Below are 20,386 nucleotides of genomic sequence, written 5' to 3'. Positions count from 1 at the left end.
AATGATAAATGTTTAATGATAATTTTCAAGAAATTTAATTTTCATCAAAGAGAATAAGAGGTTATAAAACAAAGAGATTAAAATAATGATGAAGATACACTAACCTATGTGATCGGCAAACATTTTTTAACAATTCGTCACTGTTATTATTATTTTGTTTAAATAGTTATTTCTGATTATCTACTTCCAAAGATTTAAAACTGTTTTTAGGTTTTACATTCAACTTGTGCTGATTAAATATTGACGATTCCCTCACACATATTTTATTACAAAAGCACGTCTGGTTATTTTCTTAAATTTTGGTACTATAGTTTTCGTAATTTTCCGTAGTTTTTATACCTAAATTTTTTTTGAATTAATACCAGCACGAAACTCAGATTTATCACTTTATTTCAACTATAAATCACCGAACGTTTATGAAAGTTGGGAAGGTTTTATTAGAAAAGCATCCTTGTTTTGGCGTTAGCTGTCGTGTTTCAAAAATATGGCATCCCTCCCGCTGAGATATGTTCAAGGTGCACCCTTTGTTCTCAAAGGTAATTAACAAGTTTCAAAATTCTGCCTCTGGGCCTGATGTCTAACCTCTTTCCCCTTCATGTCATGTGCCAGGGCCATTTTTGGAGCATTATTTTCAACAAACTCATAAGAAAAAAAAAATTGGGAACCAAACTAATGTATAAAGCGAGCGGTTTAACAATCATACGAGAGGTAATAGCTTTTATCAATAAAAATATTTATCTTTATTTAATCGTACTTAAATCATGGACTGTAAAAAAAAATGTTCATTATAACTTAAAACATGAAAAGGTACTAAACGATTCATAGTAAAGCTTATTTAAACGAGTATTTAGGTATTTTTATTTATTGTAAAAGAAAATTCTTTACAAGATTAACATAATTAGGTACTTAATTACGGCATGTTAATGATTACATCTAGGTACATTAATTAATGATAAATGCCAACCTAAAGGAAGAAGTACCCGTAAATATAAATAAAAAAATATATTCAAGAATATATGTATTGGAATTTTTCACTATACATATTTCTTATTCATGTTACATGTACATAATATAACATATAATAATATACACGTATATAATATAGTACATATTTTTTTACTTTGATTTTGTCATAGAGAACTTTATTCCTGAATTGTGAATAAAGATAATAAACAAATATGGAGTGTAGGAAACATGTTTTGTATTTAGAGAAAACTATATTGTATTGAAACTAGGGCTGTCATATTGAAAGTTGTCTGCTGGTATATGAATGGCATAAATATACCTCATGTAAATATTATTAATAAACTAAACTTCTAGGATAATATTAATTAAATTTTTAACCCAAATAATTTACATTTGACAAAGTAAATTATACAATATAAAGTTATAATCAATAATATAAATTATCAATATAAAATTTTGATAACCTTTTTATAACCTGCTCAGCTTTATAGTCTGTGTTGGATTATGCAAATGCAATTTTTTTTCCTGAAGATGACAAGAAAGCCGAAAGATAGAATTGTTTATAAATTAAAATTGGTGATATATTCTTGCCTTTAAAATTAAAATATTGAATAAGTTAATGGTGTGTACTGTAAAATAGAAATACAAAAAAAAAACAATAGTCAACGTATTTTTGTATCTCGACTACTTTTATTTACTTAGGTAAATAATATTTAAAAAAGGTAATATTTATAATATGACCCTAATAGTAATAATCCGCTTTAAAGTAATATACGATCACTAATAAAACTGCTGTGATAGTCTTAGAATAATGAATTAATTTTCTTTATACAATTTTTAAAATAACCCCGAATTAAATCAAAAACTAATAAGAGCGATATAGGTTACTTTTATTTCCTTTACTGATAAATGTGGAAATCAGGAATTTCTAATAAATATTCTCTGTCTGTTGCTGTTATTTTTGTCACAATATTACAGAAAAGTACTCTTAGAGGAAAGTTCTTGCTAAAAGATGTAAGATCTCTTTGATTATTATTGTTTCTTTTTTTTCCTGAAATATTATAATGTGAGTCAACCTTCTCATTCTTAAAGCTGTACTATTCTAGAATATTCCTTTGTGCTGGATTGGCAGTTGAGTGCAGTAGCTAACGCTAAAAAAATGCAATATTCCCTTACAATACAGTCTAGTTTTCTCTAAATACAAAACATGTCTCCTACACTTCATATTTGTTTATTATCTTTATTCAGAATACAGGAATAAATTTCTCTATGACAAAATCAAAGTAAAAAAAAATATGTATTATATTATATAGATATGTAATATGAATAAGAAATATATATAGTGAAAAAGTCCATTACATTTATTCTTAAATATATTTTTTAATTTATATTTACAAGCACTTCCTTTAGGTTACATCTAGGTACATTTATCATTAATTAATGTACCTAGATGTAATCATTAACCTACCTACCTAATTATGTTAATCTTGTAAAGAAAAAATATGTTGTTTTTTTTAGTACTCTTGTAAATCTTTAATTTCTGTAGAAATTAAAACAGTAAGAAATTTCCTTACATTTTTTTTAAAGAAGTTTTTATTTATATTAAACCCTTTTTTAAAAAAAATACGAAAGATACAGATGAAGGTTGGCCCAAAATGTATACGTGGAAGTGGATGGCAAAACCTTGGTTAACAATGAATAGTTTTCTTTTACTATTTAGATACCTTTATTGACTGCCATCCGGACTATCTTCCTACAATAAAATTTTAAATTTTGTTAACATAAATTGATTCTATTGTTTTACGTTCGTAATTATTATTTACTGTTCTAATTATTTTAGTTTTTTTGAAGTCAGAATTATATCAACAATTTTTTTTTTTTTAACTCTCGTGCTGTCTAATTCTGTTCTTTTATTATTTTTTTTTACTCTCATGCTGTCTAATTCTGTTTTTTAATTTTTTTTTTTTTTGATTTGTTCGATATGTATAGTCATAAGGAAATATCTCACTGATATACATATATCATGTAATATGCATGTATGTATTAACCAAATATAAAAATAAAGGAGGTTACGAAAATAAAAGTATAGTCATAAGATTATATCATTTTTACAATTCAATTGATAAATAACATCCAATTTCCTGATCTGACTGGAACCAAAGTTCTGTTATGATCATAATTGAGTATTTACTTTATCTATATTTATATCCTTAGGGAATGTCAAAATAGATTGTAATAAAAAAAAAAAAACTTTATCCCCACAAAAGGCCTATTATAGTTTACTTCATGTTGATGACCAAGACTTGTCGGCTGTCTTATTTTCGTATTCCAATCGGCCAGTGAGAAAATCAAAGGGCAATTGAATGGTTGTAATTGGAGCAATCGGATAGTTAGCCAGTATTCATGGTGTGTATGCTTTCATCCTCCTATACAACCGGTTCATGTATATCCCTTCAGAGGCATGTCCCGGAATAGAATTTGACACTTATTTTTTAAATGGAAAACTTTATTTTTTAATTTTTATGTTGTTTATGAGTTTGTGTAGTTTTCATTAAAGTAATAAAAAATTGGGGTAAAACTGCTTTGTGCTATTATTGAGCGTAACCTGGTTTCGAACTCACCACTCTGGGGTTGCTTAATTTAAATTATTTAAGAAAAAAGGTTAAATGTGAATTTTCATGGCTATTATAATATTCGCTTTGACGGCTTGTAATTATTACAACGGAAATTAAAAGCAATACTAGAAATATATAATTAGTTGAAAAGTCTGTATCATAGGGTTGTTGTAAAATGTGCAGGAAAATATCATAGATTGCATAATCATAACGATAATGAAGGCTGACTTGAGTGATAATTTTTCCATGAAATATGTTTAAAATATAATTTATATTTGAACAAACATATTTAAAACTTCGAAAATATTTTGTTTCAATATTTAGGGAATATTTAAAAAAGTATATTATGAATGGGGTTAAATGACTGGAAAATTTTATATATTATTTAGTAAGGTGTAGTGAAAATTATCTTCTTGGTTTACTTTCCTTCAGAAATCATTAATTAATTACAACATTTTGGGGCCACCGTCACGTCTTCAGGTATACTCAAATTGCTCTCTTCTATTTTACTTATTTTAAAATAACACATTTTTCTCTACTCAGGCTAAAATTCAAATTCTAATGGTACACTAGTGTTGTCTGATTTGTTAAAATTCACAATAATATGACTAAAGTAAGGAGAGTTCTCCATTTATCTCCATCCAATTGTTGATGGATGGAGGAAATTTAAAAAAAAAAATTAATATAATTTTCTCCACACTCGACTAAATAAATATTTTATATCATTATTTTGCTAAACACTTTCAAAATCGATAAGTAAATTAAAAAAAACTATACATATTGACTAATACCTATCAACAATATATCAAACACGTATAGACTTTCTATTTTTCACCATAAACTGCACAGACATACCTATAGACTGAAAAGAGAAATGGCTGCAGCTGACACACCTATCAGTACAAGTAGGGGACTAACTTGATGGTGGATGATGGATCTGCTTTTCTGAATTTCGGCCCTCGAGTTGATTTCGGAAAGAGGTGCTTTTGGGTACTATGTTTGACTCATCAAAAGAATATTAAAATTTAATGATTGTGAATGTCCGTGACTTGTTGTAACAGGTACAAATTAAGTGTTAAATAAAGCATTATTACTATTTATCATAATTAATGTCAATGATGCTACGATATTGCAGAAAACCAAATATTTATCTTGATATAAAAAATTAGAGTCATGATTAATATCGTGATTTTGACTACGAGCCAAGGGAAAGATACTGTGTGTAGGAATAACAGACCAGTTAAACGAAATTCGTTTTTTATTTATTTTTTTAATCGGTGAACTATTTTTTTTATTTTCAGGAATAAATTGACAGTTTAGAAGAACAAGAAGTTCTATAATTAAATTTAAAACGACGATAGTTGTACTAAATTTTATTGCACATTAATTTTACCGACTTTCCGCCCAACAGTAAGTAGCTTAAACATTTTTCTTACATTATTACAAAAATTTAAAATAAATCTCTGAAATATTTACACTTTATTTAATAAAAAAAGTGTTCACTACGTTCTACAAAACCAAAATGGCGAAGTTATCCTTAGTTTTAACTAAAGCATGTATAAAAAAATAAAAACTTTGTGTTGAATAATCGTTCCACGTGACTAGGAATGTAACCAGCTTAAAATGTATCAGTTGAAAATATCCCCAGAGTAGTAAACCATTAGTAAATTATATGTGAACCATGGACATCCTATTGCAACTGCCGCAGGAAGGAAGTTGCTCTAACCCACTTAAGAATAGGCCATACTATCCTCGCGCATTCTCACCTGATCAAAAATCTGCCGCCTCCAACATACCAATATTGCCAGTCCACTGAAACGACATTACATGAATGCTGGAGATCGGCAGTAAAAAAAAAAATCTAAAAATCAAGCCCGCGAAATTTCCAAACTTTTATTTTATAAGAAAATTCTTATTTAAAGGTTTCGAATCTGACTTACATTTTTCTGAATCTAATCACTATTTTTGTGACAAATGGATAATGTTAAAAAAAAATTAAGACCAGAGATGATGAAAATTAAGAACAAAACATTTTTATTTTTCTTGTTAGGAAAATCTTTATTCTAGGGTGTCTCGAGATGGGAATAACAAATATAATTTTTTTTTCCTGCCAAGAATACAACAGTTTAACAAAATATAATGAAGACGTAATCCAATCGGGAAAGATCGATTATCGATCTGTATCATCCTCATCAAAGTTGAAAGTAATGCTTCATTCCTCCTTGTACTTCTAAAAGTAGATTAAGTAACAACATTAACCTTATGTGAAGTTTTTCAAATATAAATTTATTAATTCCTCTGTTCATCCAAAATGTTTTGCGACAAATTCATGGTAAAAAGAAAACAAACATGCCAACAACAAACATTTATCAACTGTCTGTCAGACCAGTCAAATGTGTGGAGAGGGGTGAGTTTCTTTTCATCTGTTCTCATTTTCCAGCCTGGATAAAAAAAAAAAATGTTTCATTTATATAAAAATGACCAATTTTTAAAAAGAATAAATAACAAAATGTTAAATATTTATTAAAAACATTAATAACTTAGTACTCACACAAGTATGACGTATATAAGTCTGACCAGAAAAAGTTGTTTTATTAAAAAAAAAAAATAGTGCAAGTATTTTTACAATTTATAAAAATTACTAAAAGTCAAATATTTTAATTTTAACAATATCAATAAATAATGAAGTGGTTAATTAAATTGAATTAGAGATGATGATCAAACATAATTTAAAAATAATTCAAGTGAAGTTGTAAAGCTCAAAATGATTGTGAAGAATTATCACGAAGATGTCATCAAAACAAACAGTGAACTTCAATTGAAATACCGACAATATTTTATCACAAAGTATTTTATTACATTTATGGAGATTTTATATTTTAGAATCTAATGTATATATTTTATCAATTATATTTTACGATATTTTTTGTTATATAAGAAATTATATTTATCAATATAAATAAATTATGTTTTCTCCTATATTACAAATATTCCTGGAATGGATTAGCAATAAAGCTGAACTTTCAAATTAAAAATATTCACATGATATAAATTTACTAATTTGATTAATATTTAGTAAAGATAACATTAATATAATTAATATTAACCTACAATGTTATTTTCCATTATATCTATTATTTATGAAATAATAAAAACTGTAGTCAGATGCAGTTTGCATTCTATATTTTGAAATAATCCTAGTGTTGAAAATAAACATAGCTCTTTATATATGTATATATGAATCTCGTGATTATTTAGTCTAAAATAACAGCAGATTTAACTTTAGTTCTGATTTGTATTCATTGTTTTTGTTCTTATGGATTTCATCTCAAAAACCTTAACTCTATATTACATCTTGAAAAAAAAAATTAAAAACATTATTATTATAAGTAAATATTTAACAGTACTGATAATGAGCAAAAATAAATGAACAGATGCTTTCTGACCCTCCTATTGTCTGTTTGCCACAAAGAATTTCTATGCTTCTTCGACTTTGTTGTGTAATGGGTCTTTTCATCATTTCTATTTCGGCTGAGCTTTTGTCCATGTCCGCGCCATTTGGTTATGTCTACTTTGAAAAATATGTATATAGATATATCAAAAGATCCAAAAATAGCAATCCTGTGTGACTTATTCCTCTTGACATGATATAATCCATGTCCTTAAAGTAAAAATAAACGGGATTTCATACCCACATCTGTTTTTACAGCCCATAAGCTAGTTTTCTTGAATTTAGATTCTGTTTATCAAAGGCTTTTTGAGGATGAGGGTGGAATGAATTTAGTTAAATCAATTCGTTTCTGAAACAGAATATATTAAATGAGTTCTAATTACTTTCTAAAAACTACGAACTGCTTAATATTATTAAAAAGGTTTTCGAACAAGGAAGAAGGGCGTGTTGAGTAGTACCCAAGAGACGAAGCGTATATATTCTTCAAGTTAAATTCAAAACTGGCTGGTTATAGGTTCCGACTGGTTTAATATCAGGGAAGGAAGCCAAAGACATCTCATTTCATCTGTCAGCGATTACTTGGAGTAAAGCTGTCACCAGTGGCATCAAGTCTTGGAAATAATATGTAAATGAAGGATTACATTATTAAAACAGTTTTTTTTTTTGCATAAAAAAAATTAAATTTTCCTTGTACATATAAAGTAATAAAACGAAACTATCAAATCTGTTTTTATAGTTTAGGTAGCTAATATATTAATACAAAATTATTTACACCAACGTTTTCCATAGTACCAAATGGCCATTAAAGCAACAAATGCATCCATTTTTATTTAAAGAAATAAAATATATTTTATAAAGTTAAATTTGAAAAATAGAATTAGCAAAAATATAATTCAATAATTCCGAAAATCTTTAATGTCTTTTTTAAAAGTAATACTCGCAGTGTTTCCACTTGATTAATTCCTTCAGAACTTACGAAAATTAATATCAATAATACATAAATTAATTATTACACTGAAAATTTGCTCTTGTGGTTGTTCAAGAAAGTGTGAGATACCTGGTTTTGCCCTTATAGTCTTCTATTACATTGGTGTTTTCGAAATTTGACTGTACATTTGTATTGTATTTGTATTTATTACAAATGTATTATGTAATATATTATTAGAAGTATATATTAATGTTTTTTTTTTGTTTTTTTTATAACTTTATTAAAATTTACAACTATATATTACATAATACATTTGTAACAAATACAAATACAATACAAATAATTGTAACAAATACAAATGTATTATGTATTGTATTTGTATTTGTTACAATTATTTGTATTGTATTTGTTACAAATGTATTATGTAATATATAGTTGTAAATTTCAATAAAGTTATTAAAAAAACAAAAAAAACAGTAATATATACTTCTAATAATATATTACATAATACATTTGTAACAAATACAAATACAATAGAAATGTACTATGTAATATACAGTTGTAAATTTCAACAAAGTTATTAAAAAAAACAAAAAAAAACATTAATATATACTTCTGTCAAATTTCAAAAACACCAATGTAATAGAAGACTATAAGGGCAAAACCAGGTATCTCACACTTTCCTGAACAACCACAAGAGCAATTTGTAAAATAACATTTTACATTAGCTGGTCTCGTGGCCATCTTCTTTTCAGGCGCCTCGGAGGATTGTCAGGAATGGAAGAGGATGCAAGGTTAGAAACTAGGGGGTTTGAGTGCTTAAGGAGTTAATAATGGAAGGAGTGATATCTGGTTCGGGCTAGATCGGTTACATAGGGAACATTAAGATCTTTATGTATGATATATTTATTAATCTTAAATGACAATAATATCAGGAACATGGATCCGTAATTGGTATATATATATAAATGGAATATAGTAAAGGGAAGTATTGTGATTATAAAAAATTACGAATTCGAGTTTTGGACGGAAATAGATGATTTGAGGTCTCCTTTTGTCCCAAGCTAAATCTTGCTAAATGGTTTGTGAGTATGTGTGTATCTGTGTTTGTATATATATATATGTATATATATGTATATGTGTATAAGACTAAACTGGAATTACAAATTCAGAATAAGTGTATACCTTGGACCAAACTGCACTGTCACTTTATATACACGATTTTACACTTTTTTAGTATTTTCTCAAATAGGGCTCTAACGATTTTTATTAAACTCAGTAAATACATACAAAATTAAATGACCATTAATACCACATTACAGATTTTAATATCAGACAGGACTTAAAATCTTCATTGGAATAGTTCGGCCAGATTTAAATAACTAATTTCTAAGAAATCTTGCTCTAAAGAATCTTTCATTTTGTATATTTGAAATAATTAACCACCTCACATTTTATCAACAATATAAAGGTATAAATATAAATAATGAGATGATTTAATAATTAAATCAAGGAAATCAGAAGAAAAAATATTTTATTCCGGTTGGAAAAACATTTCCAGAAATAAGACCTTGCCAACACTGGCGGCTACTTTGAAGTTTCTGCCGGGTACTAACCAAGGTGGGAGTGTCTAGATTCATTTCTCGGAACCACCGAGAAATAAATGTTAACTGCCCCTGGTGGGAATCGATCCCGCAAACGTTCCGAACTGGGCGCTCTGGGACCTACTCCCCAACCTCACGACCATATGTCACTATAGTTATCGAATAGTTAGTTTTTCAATTTCACTTAACATATGTAATTCCATAAAATCATCTTAGTATTTTCAATATTGACTCTATAACAATTTAGCATTGAATAAATGCAAATTTTAGAAAAACTGTTATATTTTTAAATTTTATTTCTACTTTTACAAGGAAAAATTTAAAAATACTGTAACGAGAAATTATTTGAATGCTCAATTGAAGAACTAGTGCAGGAACGTACTAACACATTGAATAATATAGAAATATATTCTGTTCTTTGACGGGCTAGGACTAAGTTCATCTAAAAGTAAGTTGGTAAATAAAAGTTATGTGATGTTCACACAGTACAGGATTTTTATATTTATGTATTAATGTATTTAAAACACTGTAATTTTTTTAATTGAAGTGTTGTTGCCCTGAAGATGAGAATTGCCCAGAAACATTTACCTTGAAAATGTAGAGAAAATATATTGATTTAAAATTGAAAGTTGTATTTGGTGATAAATAAAAAAAGAAAATTAAATATTATTGGAGGTTGTATGATTGAAGATCTCGCCTTTTATACAGATCAAGGTTTATTTTATTACAACTATTTTCTCAGCCTGTACTTTGGTAGCAGGTACCTCGAAGAACTCTGGGAAGAGGAAGGTATGTCTTCCCGGAGACAAGGATTAAAGGGATGATGCTTAGCCAATATTGACCAAGCACACAGGTTTATGCTCCTCACTTATTAAGAGACTTCATCATTTTCACAAGGCAGTCAGAGCCTTTAATAAGTTGTCCAGTACCTCTTACACTACTGCGCTTGCCCTGAAGCATCCTTCCCTTTATCTGCTTTTAAGGAAGGCTTTTAGTCCTGGGATATGGAGCCTGTGTTATAAACCTCGTTCCATCAATAATATTCTATGGAGATAAATGAGCCAGGTTTACTGAAATTGTATTTTGCCTCTGAGGGTAGCTAAAAGCCAGTATCAATGGCGTTAAAGAAATTGGTTTGTAAATACAATGAGGTCTGCTGTTAAGTTTATCTATAAAAAAGAAATCTCATATAGTACTTTTATTTACCATCTTACTGTAAGTTTATATTAATCCTCTCAATGTTTTTTAAGTCTTATTTAAATGCATAAAACCTTTTGGTTATCAACATCTATGCTTTGTTAAAAAGCTACGCACACAAATACACAAGTACATGAATTCCAAAGTAAATAATACATAATGATAATAAAAAATTATTCAAGAAAAAAAAGGAGCAAAAAGAGATTCATACAGGAGGTGATGTGCTTTTAATGTATTTTTTATTTATTTATTGAAAATTACGACTGTACACAAAATACAACAAGTATATTTAAAGTTATATCATAATGGTATGAAACAGGCATGTATAGAAACTACGCATTGGTAGCACTCTAAAAACATTTTTACAATATAAGGTCACGAGACCATCTTCTTTTTAGGCGCTTCGGAGGATTGTCAGGAATGAAAGAGGAAGTAAGGTTAGAAACTAATGGGTTTGAGTGTTAGAGAATTTATAATGGAAAGATTGATATCTGGTTACATAAGGAATATTAAGATATTTATGAATGATTTTATTTGTGAAAAAGTAAGGATCATTGAGGATTTTACGAAGGGTGATTGTAAGGATTGGATACAAGAGGAATTCGAAGGTTTAGTGAGCCTAAAAGCTCAACTCCGTATGTCTAGATAGGCCTTATTATTGTCATGTAGATCATTCTCTTGTAATGAATTGGAAGTTTAGACAGCTTGTCTAGTAAATGCTGTAATAATCGGAATCGACGTGCAGTTTCTTGTCATTTCAGTCTTGTATGAGGATTCCAAGTTAGTCGTCTGTTCAAATGTAGTCCAAGGTAGCGGATCTGTTCTACAGGGGTAAGAGCAATATTATGAAAGTGCACTGTAGGGCAATCGGTACGTTAACGGCGATGAGTTAAGGTGATTTAATGGGATTTTTTTTTTGTTAAATTTAAACACCAATATTTTTAAGAGCTTCAGACCAATTTGGGGTCAATGCTATTCTATTTATTGTTGGCAGATAGTAAGGCATCCTTCAAAAATATGTTTAATCGTAAAGATGGAGTGGAAATATGGGCAAGATGGAGGTGGCAGTTTTTAATCAGATGAGAGTGTGCTCTATTCTCAAGCGGGTTTGAGCAACTTCCTCCCTGCGGCTGCTGCGGTAGGACATAGACCATAGTCTAACAATATATTTTTTCCCTCTAATTTACTTGTTGGTAGTAACACCATATCACCTGCCATCCTTCCGATATTTCTAGTTTACGAGGTCTACTGAGTTCTAAGGTTAGGACCTGTGGTGCCTCGACCATGGACCGTGAGTGCCTCTCTGGCAGCTTTGTCTGCGAGCTCGTTACCATTTTATTATTACCATATTAAAAAAATATTCTGGAATATTTTCAAGAACGCTTGAAAAACCGTTCCTTAGACAATGAGGAAATTTGACAGCATGGGAGAGGGGAAATTAAAAACAAAAAATGCATTTTTGAACGAATTAGAAAATAAATTAGATTAGTGCAGTAAGAATTTTGACTAGCGCCTTAATAGTTCTCTGGGTCGATTGTAAAGGTTAGCGGCAGTAGATTGTGCTCCAGTTAGTGGGTAGGAACTTACGAGTGCTCCATTCAAGTAATTCTGTTTTTAATTTTAATGAATCCATAATGTTGATCTTACCCCTGTCGAACAGATCCGCGACCTTGGACTACATCTGGACAAACGACTAACCTGAAATCCTCACACAATACTGAAAAGACATTCATTACAAAAGACTGATCTACATGACTGTAATAAGGCCAATATGGACATTTGGACTTGAGCTTTGGGGCTCCACTAAACCTTCGAATTCCTCTCTCATCCAATCCTTACAATCCTAAATCCTTCGTAAAATACTTACTTTATCACCAATAAAATAAAACATAAAGACCTTAATGTTCCATATGTAACCGATCTAGCCCGAACCAGATATTATTCCTTCCGTTATTAACTCTCAAACCACCCTAACCCTCTAGTTTCTAAACTTGTATTCTCTTCCATTTCCGAGGCGCCTAAAAAGAAGATGACAACGAGACCTGCTAGTGTAGAAACGTCATAAAAGTGCTACCAATGGGTGGTTCTCTACACTCCTTTATAACCGAGATCAAATTTACTAAATATATTATAATGTAAAGTTGTAAATTTCAATAAATATATAAAACTTTTTTTTTAATGAAATGCAATTATGGTATACATCATGATTTACTCACATAGCCTTAATTATAGATCAAATCCTACTTTCGTATTTTTGTTTCTGTACGATTGTATGACAAGTTTAAAAAGTAAAGAAATAATGACGTGTTGTTTCTAAGGTGTAAACATCCCCTCCGTGACTATCCGTGCGTTGTAATGTATGCGGCTTGTTTGCTGGAAATTTTGATGAAAGTAGATTCTGCTGCTTGAACTTGTATTCACTTCACGTTTTTCATCTTTCCCCTATTTCTTACCTAATTTACATATTTATATTTTTGTACAGTGTATTTTACTAATTAAAATATTTATACACAGTAATGAAATTTTAATTCATTTTATATTTCGATCTCTCCTCAATGTAATAACTATTTTCTTCTTCTCAATATTAATTATAAACTTCATGAAGATCTTTCTTTTCAATAAATTTATTTCTGTTTCTTCCCTTTTTAAATTTAATTTCCTGGGATGTTGCTGGTTTTGAAAATTGTGTATGCATTCAATAATAACCATGGTATTTCAAATCTCATCGAGTTCAATAATACCTTAAATCTGATCACTGAATGGCTTACTAGTTAAGTAAGTATATGGCACTGAGGGTATACGTGATACCAGATTGAATTTCCAACCTGAATTCATACCGGTTCAATCCGAGTACAGCGTTAATGAAGTGGGTATCCGTTTCCGTACTTTGGAGGAGGGTTATGAGGTATTTACATTGTTCACTTTCTAAACTGTTTAATTGGAAGTTAATGATGAAATAAACAGGCTATATTTTTGCATATTGCATTCTATTTTTCCATTGTCTTAAATAGAGCTGTAAAATGCTGAACGATAAAAAATGATATATTCTCTATTAGTCACACATTGAAAGAATGCAGACAGAAGATTATTCTACAAAAAAGTTCAGAAGGAAGTGGATGAAGTGGGTGTAAAACACTTATTCAACACTTGGATGACAGATTAAATATATAACTATGGTAACGACGGACATTGAGTGATGTCTAACAACTTTCTAGAAAACGAAGAAGAATAAAATGGTTTTGACAGAACTAATCGATATGGAACAGGCTCTAGAGGAGATGGTCGTCATAGTCTTGAATAAGCCATCCTTGTCCTTCAAGAGAAAATATTAAGGCGCAGTTGGGACGACAAAGGTGCCTAACCATCCGACGACAACCTAGTTTGATCTGATTTCGTTTTATGGTGGCATTAATAGAAACCTGAATAATTCTCACCTAAGATTTAGGATCTAGATGTTATCCAGTCAAGACTTATAATTTACTGGTATTTAAAAGTAGCTATAACAAACTGTAGTTTAAACTCTAAAGTTTGGATATAACATAAATCGTCGCTCAAACTTGTGCTCTACGTAGTCCTCATAAAAAAAAAAAAAAAAACTTAAACAATTAAAGAAAAATAAAAAGTTTTATATATAAACATTATATAAACATTAAAAACAATTTTTTTAAAGTGAAAAAATATATATAGGTGTCTAAAAAGCAATGGTTTAACGATGTCTCTAGAATGGCGCATTGAATTTTTTATTACTTTTCAAAGTATTAAAAATCAAATTGTTGATTTTTCTCGGACTTATAACGTATTGCTGCCTAATAATATTAAATCGAATAACACAAAGTACTATCTGTTCTTATAGTGCACTTTTCCAGAGAGCCAAAGGAAACAGGATCACTTACGGTGTTGTAGAGGAAGTATCATCCCGCTGAAAAGTAAGCAAGACATGGAAAAGTAAAAAACCCCACATATTATAACATAAAAGGTTAGGATTGTGAAAATAAGACCGGAAAATGTAGGGACTATTGCATGCGTGAAACTCCTTTCCGTTAGAAGAAAAAATAATTTCAAAAATAATTTCAAAAATAGAGTAGACATGTCAAATGAGCTAGTTATAAAATCCAAATACACTTTCAATTTTGAAAACACCTTTGAAATATAACTAAGCGAATAATAATGCATGTTTACAATATTATTTGAACAGAGTTCGTGTGGTGATTGAGATAATATTTTGAAATCTGTGGATGAAATTGAGGCCATTAAAAATATGGCAAATAAACTTAGATTGATATGAGCCTGTGCTATTGGCCTATTAGTATGTGGATTAAATTATTTAATAATGAATGACTTAGGCTTGAAAAAACAAACTACATAGCCTAAGAGGGATAATTTATATTTTGAAATAAATCCTGCAATGATTTTCTCAACGCGATAACTGGAAGAAAGATATAAACAAACTGTATATTTTTTAGGAAAAAAAAACAGTAGAACCTTATGGAATAAAAGTATCGAATAGTGTTTTACAAGCTATTTTTTTTTTTTAAGTAGTGTCCGATCTATAACTCTTTGCCAAAAAAAAAAAAGGTACCGACAGACAAGCAAGGCTGTTATTAAATGTTCGAAAATAATAGTTTCTATTTGTAACAGGAAATATTCTCAGAGCTAAAATTTTAGTCATTGTAACTGCTTACAAAAAAAATGTCAAGATAATTAAATTTTCAAAGAAATCGTGACGAATCTTTCTGGCTTGGACTTACTTGTCCAATGGATGAAGTAGGAGAATCCAAAAATTATAATAGAAGCTAATCTTTTAGGTATAAGACCAAGGGACTCTAATGATCTAATGATCTAGAACAATACTCTACTAAATGGACAATTAGTCTCAACATTGAAAAATGTACCTAGAAAGTTATTATGATCAGACGCCCATCGGAACTAATCCTAAAAAAAAGGAAAAGGTGGAATGGAATCCTGCCAGTGAAGCAGTAAGAAACCAGGGAATTCACTTCCATCGCCGCCTTATCTGGAGTCACCATATCAACACTAAATTAAACCAAACTTGCGCAAGGTTAGTAATGTTATATCCTATCGTAAATAGAAAATATAAATTAAAACAAGAGAAAACTTTTCTTATTTATAAACCAATACTCAGACCACCACTGATGGGGGGCTGTGAAGTCTGGTGAGCAGCAAAGAATAAATTACTAACAAAGTTTTAACAATCCCTGTGGATGCCTGGTTTGTATTTTTCTCATGTTAACTCCCCCCCCCCCCATTAGAAGTCAGTTATTTATTTTATTAAATCTATGAATTTCATTATTTTTGTTATTAACTTTTCTTTTTCTTTTTTTCTCTCCTCTTAAGAATTCTTATTTTTAGCTATTGTTTTATTTATATACATATATTTTATTTTATAAATCATCGTTATTATTACTATACCACCCCCTCTCATGACCAATAGTTTAACAGAAAAAAACTAACGGTTAAATTAACTACATAAGAACAACCCATCTGGTATTGTATAAAAAAAAAAAAAAAAACAGAAAAACTGAGTAGGTATCGGGAGAGACTGCGGTGCTGGAACAGAATGGTGAGTTGATTATCTTAACGCTAATAATGGTTTGAAGAGAAAGAGAATGAAGATGAAGAAAATCGAAAATAAGTAGAAATAGATGTTTTCAACAAAGAGGTTTCAGCAAGGCCCTAAATTGTCTTAGAGCGATTTTTGAACCTCGCAATTTTTTCTTGAGCATAGTCTTTACTACCCTTTCAATATGAAATTTGTGTGACCTTTTATACCTCAAAATTGCATTGGAAAAATCATGTTTTCCCTTTCTTCAGCCGTTGGAGCGTTCGCATGGAAATTAAGTTTTGTATGTAGAGAGAACCACATTACGTCAAATATATAATAAATGATTAATACCAAAATCATTTATGTAAATTTCACTTTATCAAATGGTCGGGTTTGTAAATATGGATAACAGAAATGGCCTAAGCTGTTGAACGATTTTCCAAATTTTAAACGGTTTCATTATACTTTTTACTAAAAAAATGTTTTGCCGATCTACACGCGAAAAACAATTTTTGACATGTTTATTTTTTTTTTTCTTCCTACTTTTGATTTTTTTGGAATTGATTCTACCATTTTTTTTGATATAGCATTGAAAAATGCCATATAGAATTATTATTGCCATATAGAAAAAAACACAACAAACCAAACTATATTTTCCCTATCGTTTCCTTATCCCTGAACAAATGTTGCTTATTTATCTCCATAAGGTTTCCTTATAACACAATTATCCAATTGCTCCTAGACGATACAATTCTGTGCTCTTATGCTGGTAATTGAGACCGGCAAGTGACGTGTGTTAGCAGAAGTAATAAGTGGTTTATTTCCTGTTCTCTCACAGCCCAGGTTTTTTTTTCCCGATCAACCGCTTCTTGATTGCTTGAGTTCTCGTAGACTTTTATTTTCTTTCGGAAACTACTAGAAATTTTTAGGTTCCATTGAAAAACTATAAGTTGGAATTTAAGTTATTATCCTGTGATAGAGAATGACAATTATATATCATACAAAAATCTAAACCTTAATAAAAAAAAAGAAAGAAAAAAGAATTTTTTCTTTGGTATGATATGAATTGTATCATAATGTAATATTTGTTTTTTGATAAAAATAAAACTTACTAATACATAGTCGTCTGTACTATATACATAGTCAGATGCTATGTACTAGTAGCAGATTTACTTGGGATGCCAGGGTAACCGCTGAAGGCGATTATCCAAAAATAAATTAATTAATTGATTATGAATTGAGTCCTGAAAAACTATTATTATAATTGGAATCCTCTCCAAAGGCTTGTATGTGTTTACCAGTTAATCCGTTATTGGATATCATTACTTAATAAAATATTAATACCAGGATACATTAGGGAATGGTAGAAATTATACATAGATACATAAAGTATAGAAAAGAACAAAGTATATATTTACACTTGACAGTTTAGAGACAATTACATGAATATCACAATATCGGTGAATATTATAATGACCTAGAGAAATGATTTAGATAGTTTGTTTTGCCATAGAATATTATCTTAGAATTTATTTACCAAAATCGGGGGGTGTGGGAGATGTAGGTGGGATGGACTGGTTGTCATCTGATCCTTCTCTTCAGATCCTGTATGCTTCCTCTCTTCTGTATGGTCCTCTCTCGTTCCCGTCTGGTCCTGCAGTGCCTCCTTTTCCTGCCCTTGTTACCCTACTCTTTTTCTCCCACTACTCCTTTTAGGGCGTTACCTTATTTTGAAATCTCTTATCTCATTGGTCGTAATGTCCGAAGACACCCGAGGATGTGTAAAAAAAAGTTGGACTTCTCTAGGAAGGATCTGCCTGGTTAATTTGATTCTGGTCCCTCGTCCTAACCTATTTTCTGCTTCGATACTTAAAGGTTAGTCAATCTAATTTTCTCAGGGGCCTCTGGTAATGTGACAAACTTAATACAGATGTTTTCACATCCGAGGATGCTTCCAGGGGGTGGTGATTGGATTGTGCTAGGGAAGTAGAATAATGAGAAAAGTTTTTAATGGAAGTTTGAGAATTTGGAGATGGAATGAGGCTAAAACATATTGTCTCTTAAACTAACTTCATATCAATTAAAAAAATAAAATAAAACTTCATTTTAGAAACATCTCAAATGTATTTTTAAAATCAGAAGGTGTACTACAGAACGATGATTCAGACGAGATGTATCTAGAATTAGCGTTAATTTGTGATATGGATTACGTCTATATGATGTGATAAATAATTGTTGTTGCAGGAGTGCTTGGCGAGTGATTGGAAGAGGAAGCAGTCCAAGCAGCTTGTTGAACTTTGGTAGTAAAGGAATACAGAGAATAGTTCATCAAGGCGTGTGATGAAAAATTGGAGGGGACATATACCATTGAGGATAAAGGAATCAAGGATATCAGAATAGTTAGGATCTCTTGGAGTTAAGGGAAAGAAGGATATGAGTCCCAAACACGAAGTTTTTTTAAGAAGGATAAAACATTGGGAATTGAGCACAGATAGTTCGTCCGCTAGAATTCGTGGTTATGGAGTTCCAATGCTGATCCTAGGCGTTTAAGTCTCTACCTAAAATGAAATGATGTTTTAAGGAACTGAGGAGAAAGCTGAATTGGGAATTAGAGACGGGAGGCCAATATACTGTTGTAATTGTGATGGCAAAGGAAAAAGTCTTGTTTACTATGGCTATGGCTTATAGGAAATCGTGAGTAGGCAATAGGAGTAGATGATGGGAAAGGGACTATTGTACAATGTTTGTAGTACCGGCATGAGCTCGACCGTCAGGATGGTTAGTACTCTAAGTGTTAATTAGTATTAATTTCTTATTAAATATTATTAGTATTAAGGTGTTTCGAAAGGCTGTTCAATGGTTAGTCGAGTTTCAATAATTAGAGCCACGTCGACGTTTTTGTCAAGTATGCTTGGTGTGATTTATAACACTATTCGCGTTCCAAAAGAGATATAGGTGATATAGTTATACCGGTGGATATAGGTTTAATAGGAGTCATTTATGGATTATTCAAGGGAGGAATGAAGTGAAATACTAAATTTGTAAGACGTTATGTCAGGTTAGTAACTAGGGATTTAAATTCGTAGATGAAGTATGTCAGCAGAGTGGTAAGATCTGTAGCATTTAACGGAGGAGGGATGTGGGGATGTTTTAAGATTGCTGTATATGTATATGTTGATAAGATTGCTGAAGATTGATTTATGTTTGAGGTTTGGATTGAGGTTGCTTAGGTATATGTTGTTGCGGCAGGCCCTTTATTGTTTTCTCTTCCTCCAAGAACATTTGCGAAGGACACCACTCACCCCACCATTATAGATAGTTGTCTTCTCAGTATGGTTGCTTCTTTAGGTACAGGGGTTTCATAAATCCTGATTTAAAATTTGGTGCACTCGTCTTGTGTTGACCACTACATTTCACACAGCAATGTACGGTGTAAAAATTACAACACAATATAAGTAGGATATTGATAAAATAAAGTCGAGGAAGAATATTTCTATGCTTTTTCATCCTTCACATTTTTTGGTATGGCGAATCATATCTTATAAAAAATAACTATTATTATTAAGGTAACCGTTACATTTTATAAATATACATATAGATTAAGAAATATTGGATACGAACCACCCCAACACGAATGTCCGTAACTCAGGCAGGATCCTGAAACAGGTAAAAAAAAAATTGTTTTAGAGAATTTATAAAACAAATAAATAATAAAGCATCAAATACATTACAAAATGGACTAAATACATTTTTAACTTCAAATATAAAGAAAAATTACCAATTAATAAAATGAGAGATTATTACTATAGTTAAAATAATACTAAAAAAAAAATTATATTATCCAAAGACATAAATATAAAATATGCATATATGAAAAGTATATCAAAATTGGTTATGGTTTTTCTTATTGCTTTGGTAAATAAGAAATTTGAATATATATTTAGTACTTAATCGGTGGAAATGTGTGAAATATTTTTTTTCTGGTTGTTGCATGTTGTTTTTTTTTTATTTTCGAAACCTCTTTATTTTTCATTCAAATGCAAAATACAATAATATATAATA

General features: G+C 30.1%; 1 protein-coding gene across 2 annotated transcripts in view; it reads right to left on the bottom strand.

The window, feature by feature from the left end:
• LOC106692513 (neuropeptide CCHamide-1) overlaps window positions 1-20,386 on the bottom strand; it is a 110,690-nt gene that overhangs the window by 6,490 nt on the left and 83,814 nt on the right. For both annotated transcript variants that reach the window (XM_014438491.2, XM_014438492.3), the window contains one exon: window positions 19,946-19,981. In XM_014438491.2, coding sequence (XP_014293977.1) covers window positions 19,946-19,981 — 36 coding nt within the window. The remainder of the gene's footprint in view (window positions 1-19,945; window positions 19,982-20,386) is intronic.

The sequence above is a fragment of the Halyomorpha halys genome, unplaced genomic scaffold (genome assembly GCF_000696795.3).
Source record: "Halyomorpha halys isolate HHAL.00 unplaced genomic scaffold, Hhal_1.1 Scaffold58.1, whole genome shotgun sequence".
Lineage (NCBI taxonomy): Eukaryota > Metazoa > Arthropoda > Insecta > Hemiptera > Pentatomidae > Halyomorpha > Halyomorpha halys.
The sequence above is the reverse complement of the archived record's forward strand: the minus strand, read 5'-3'. Positions and strand labels throughout refer to the sequence as shown.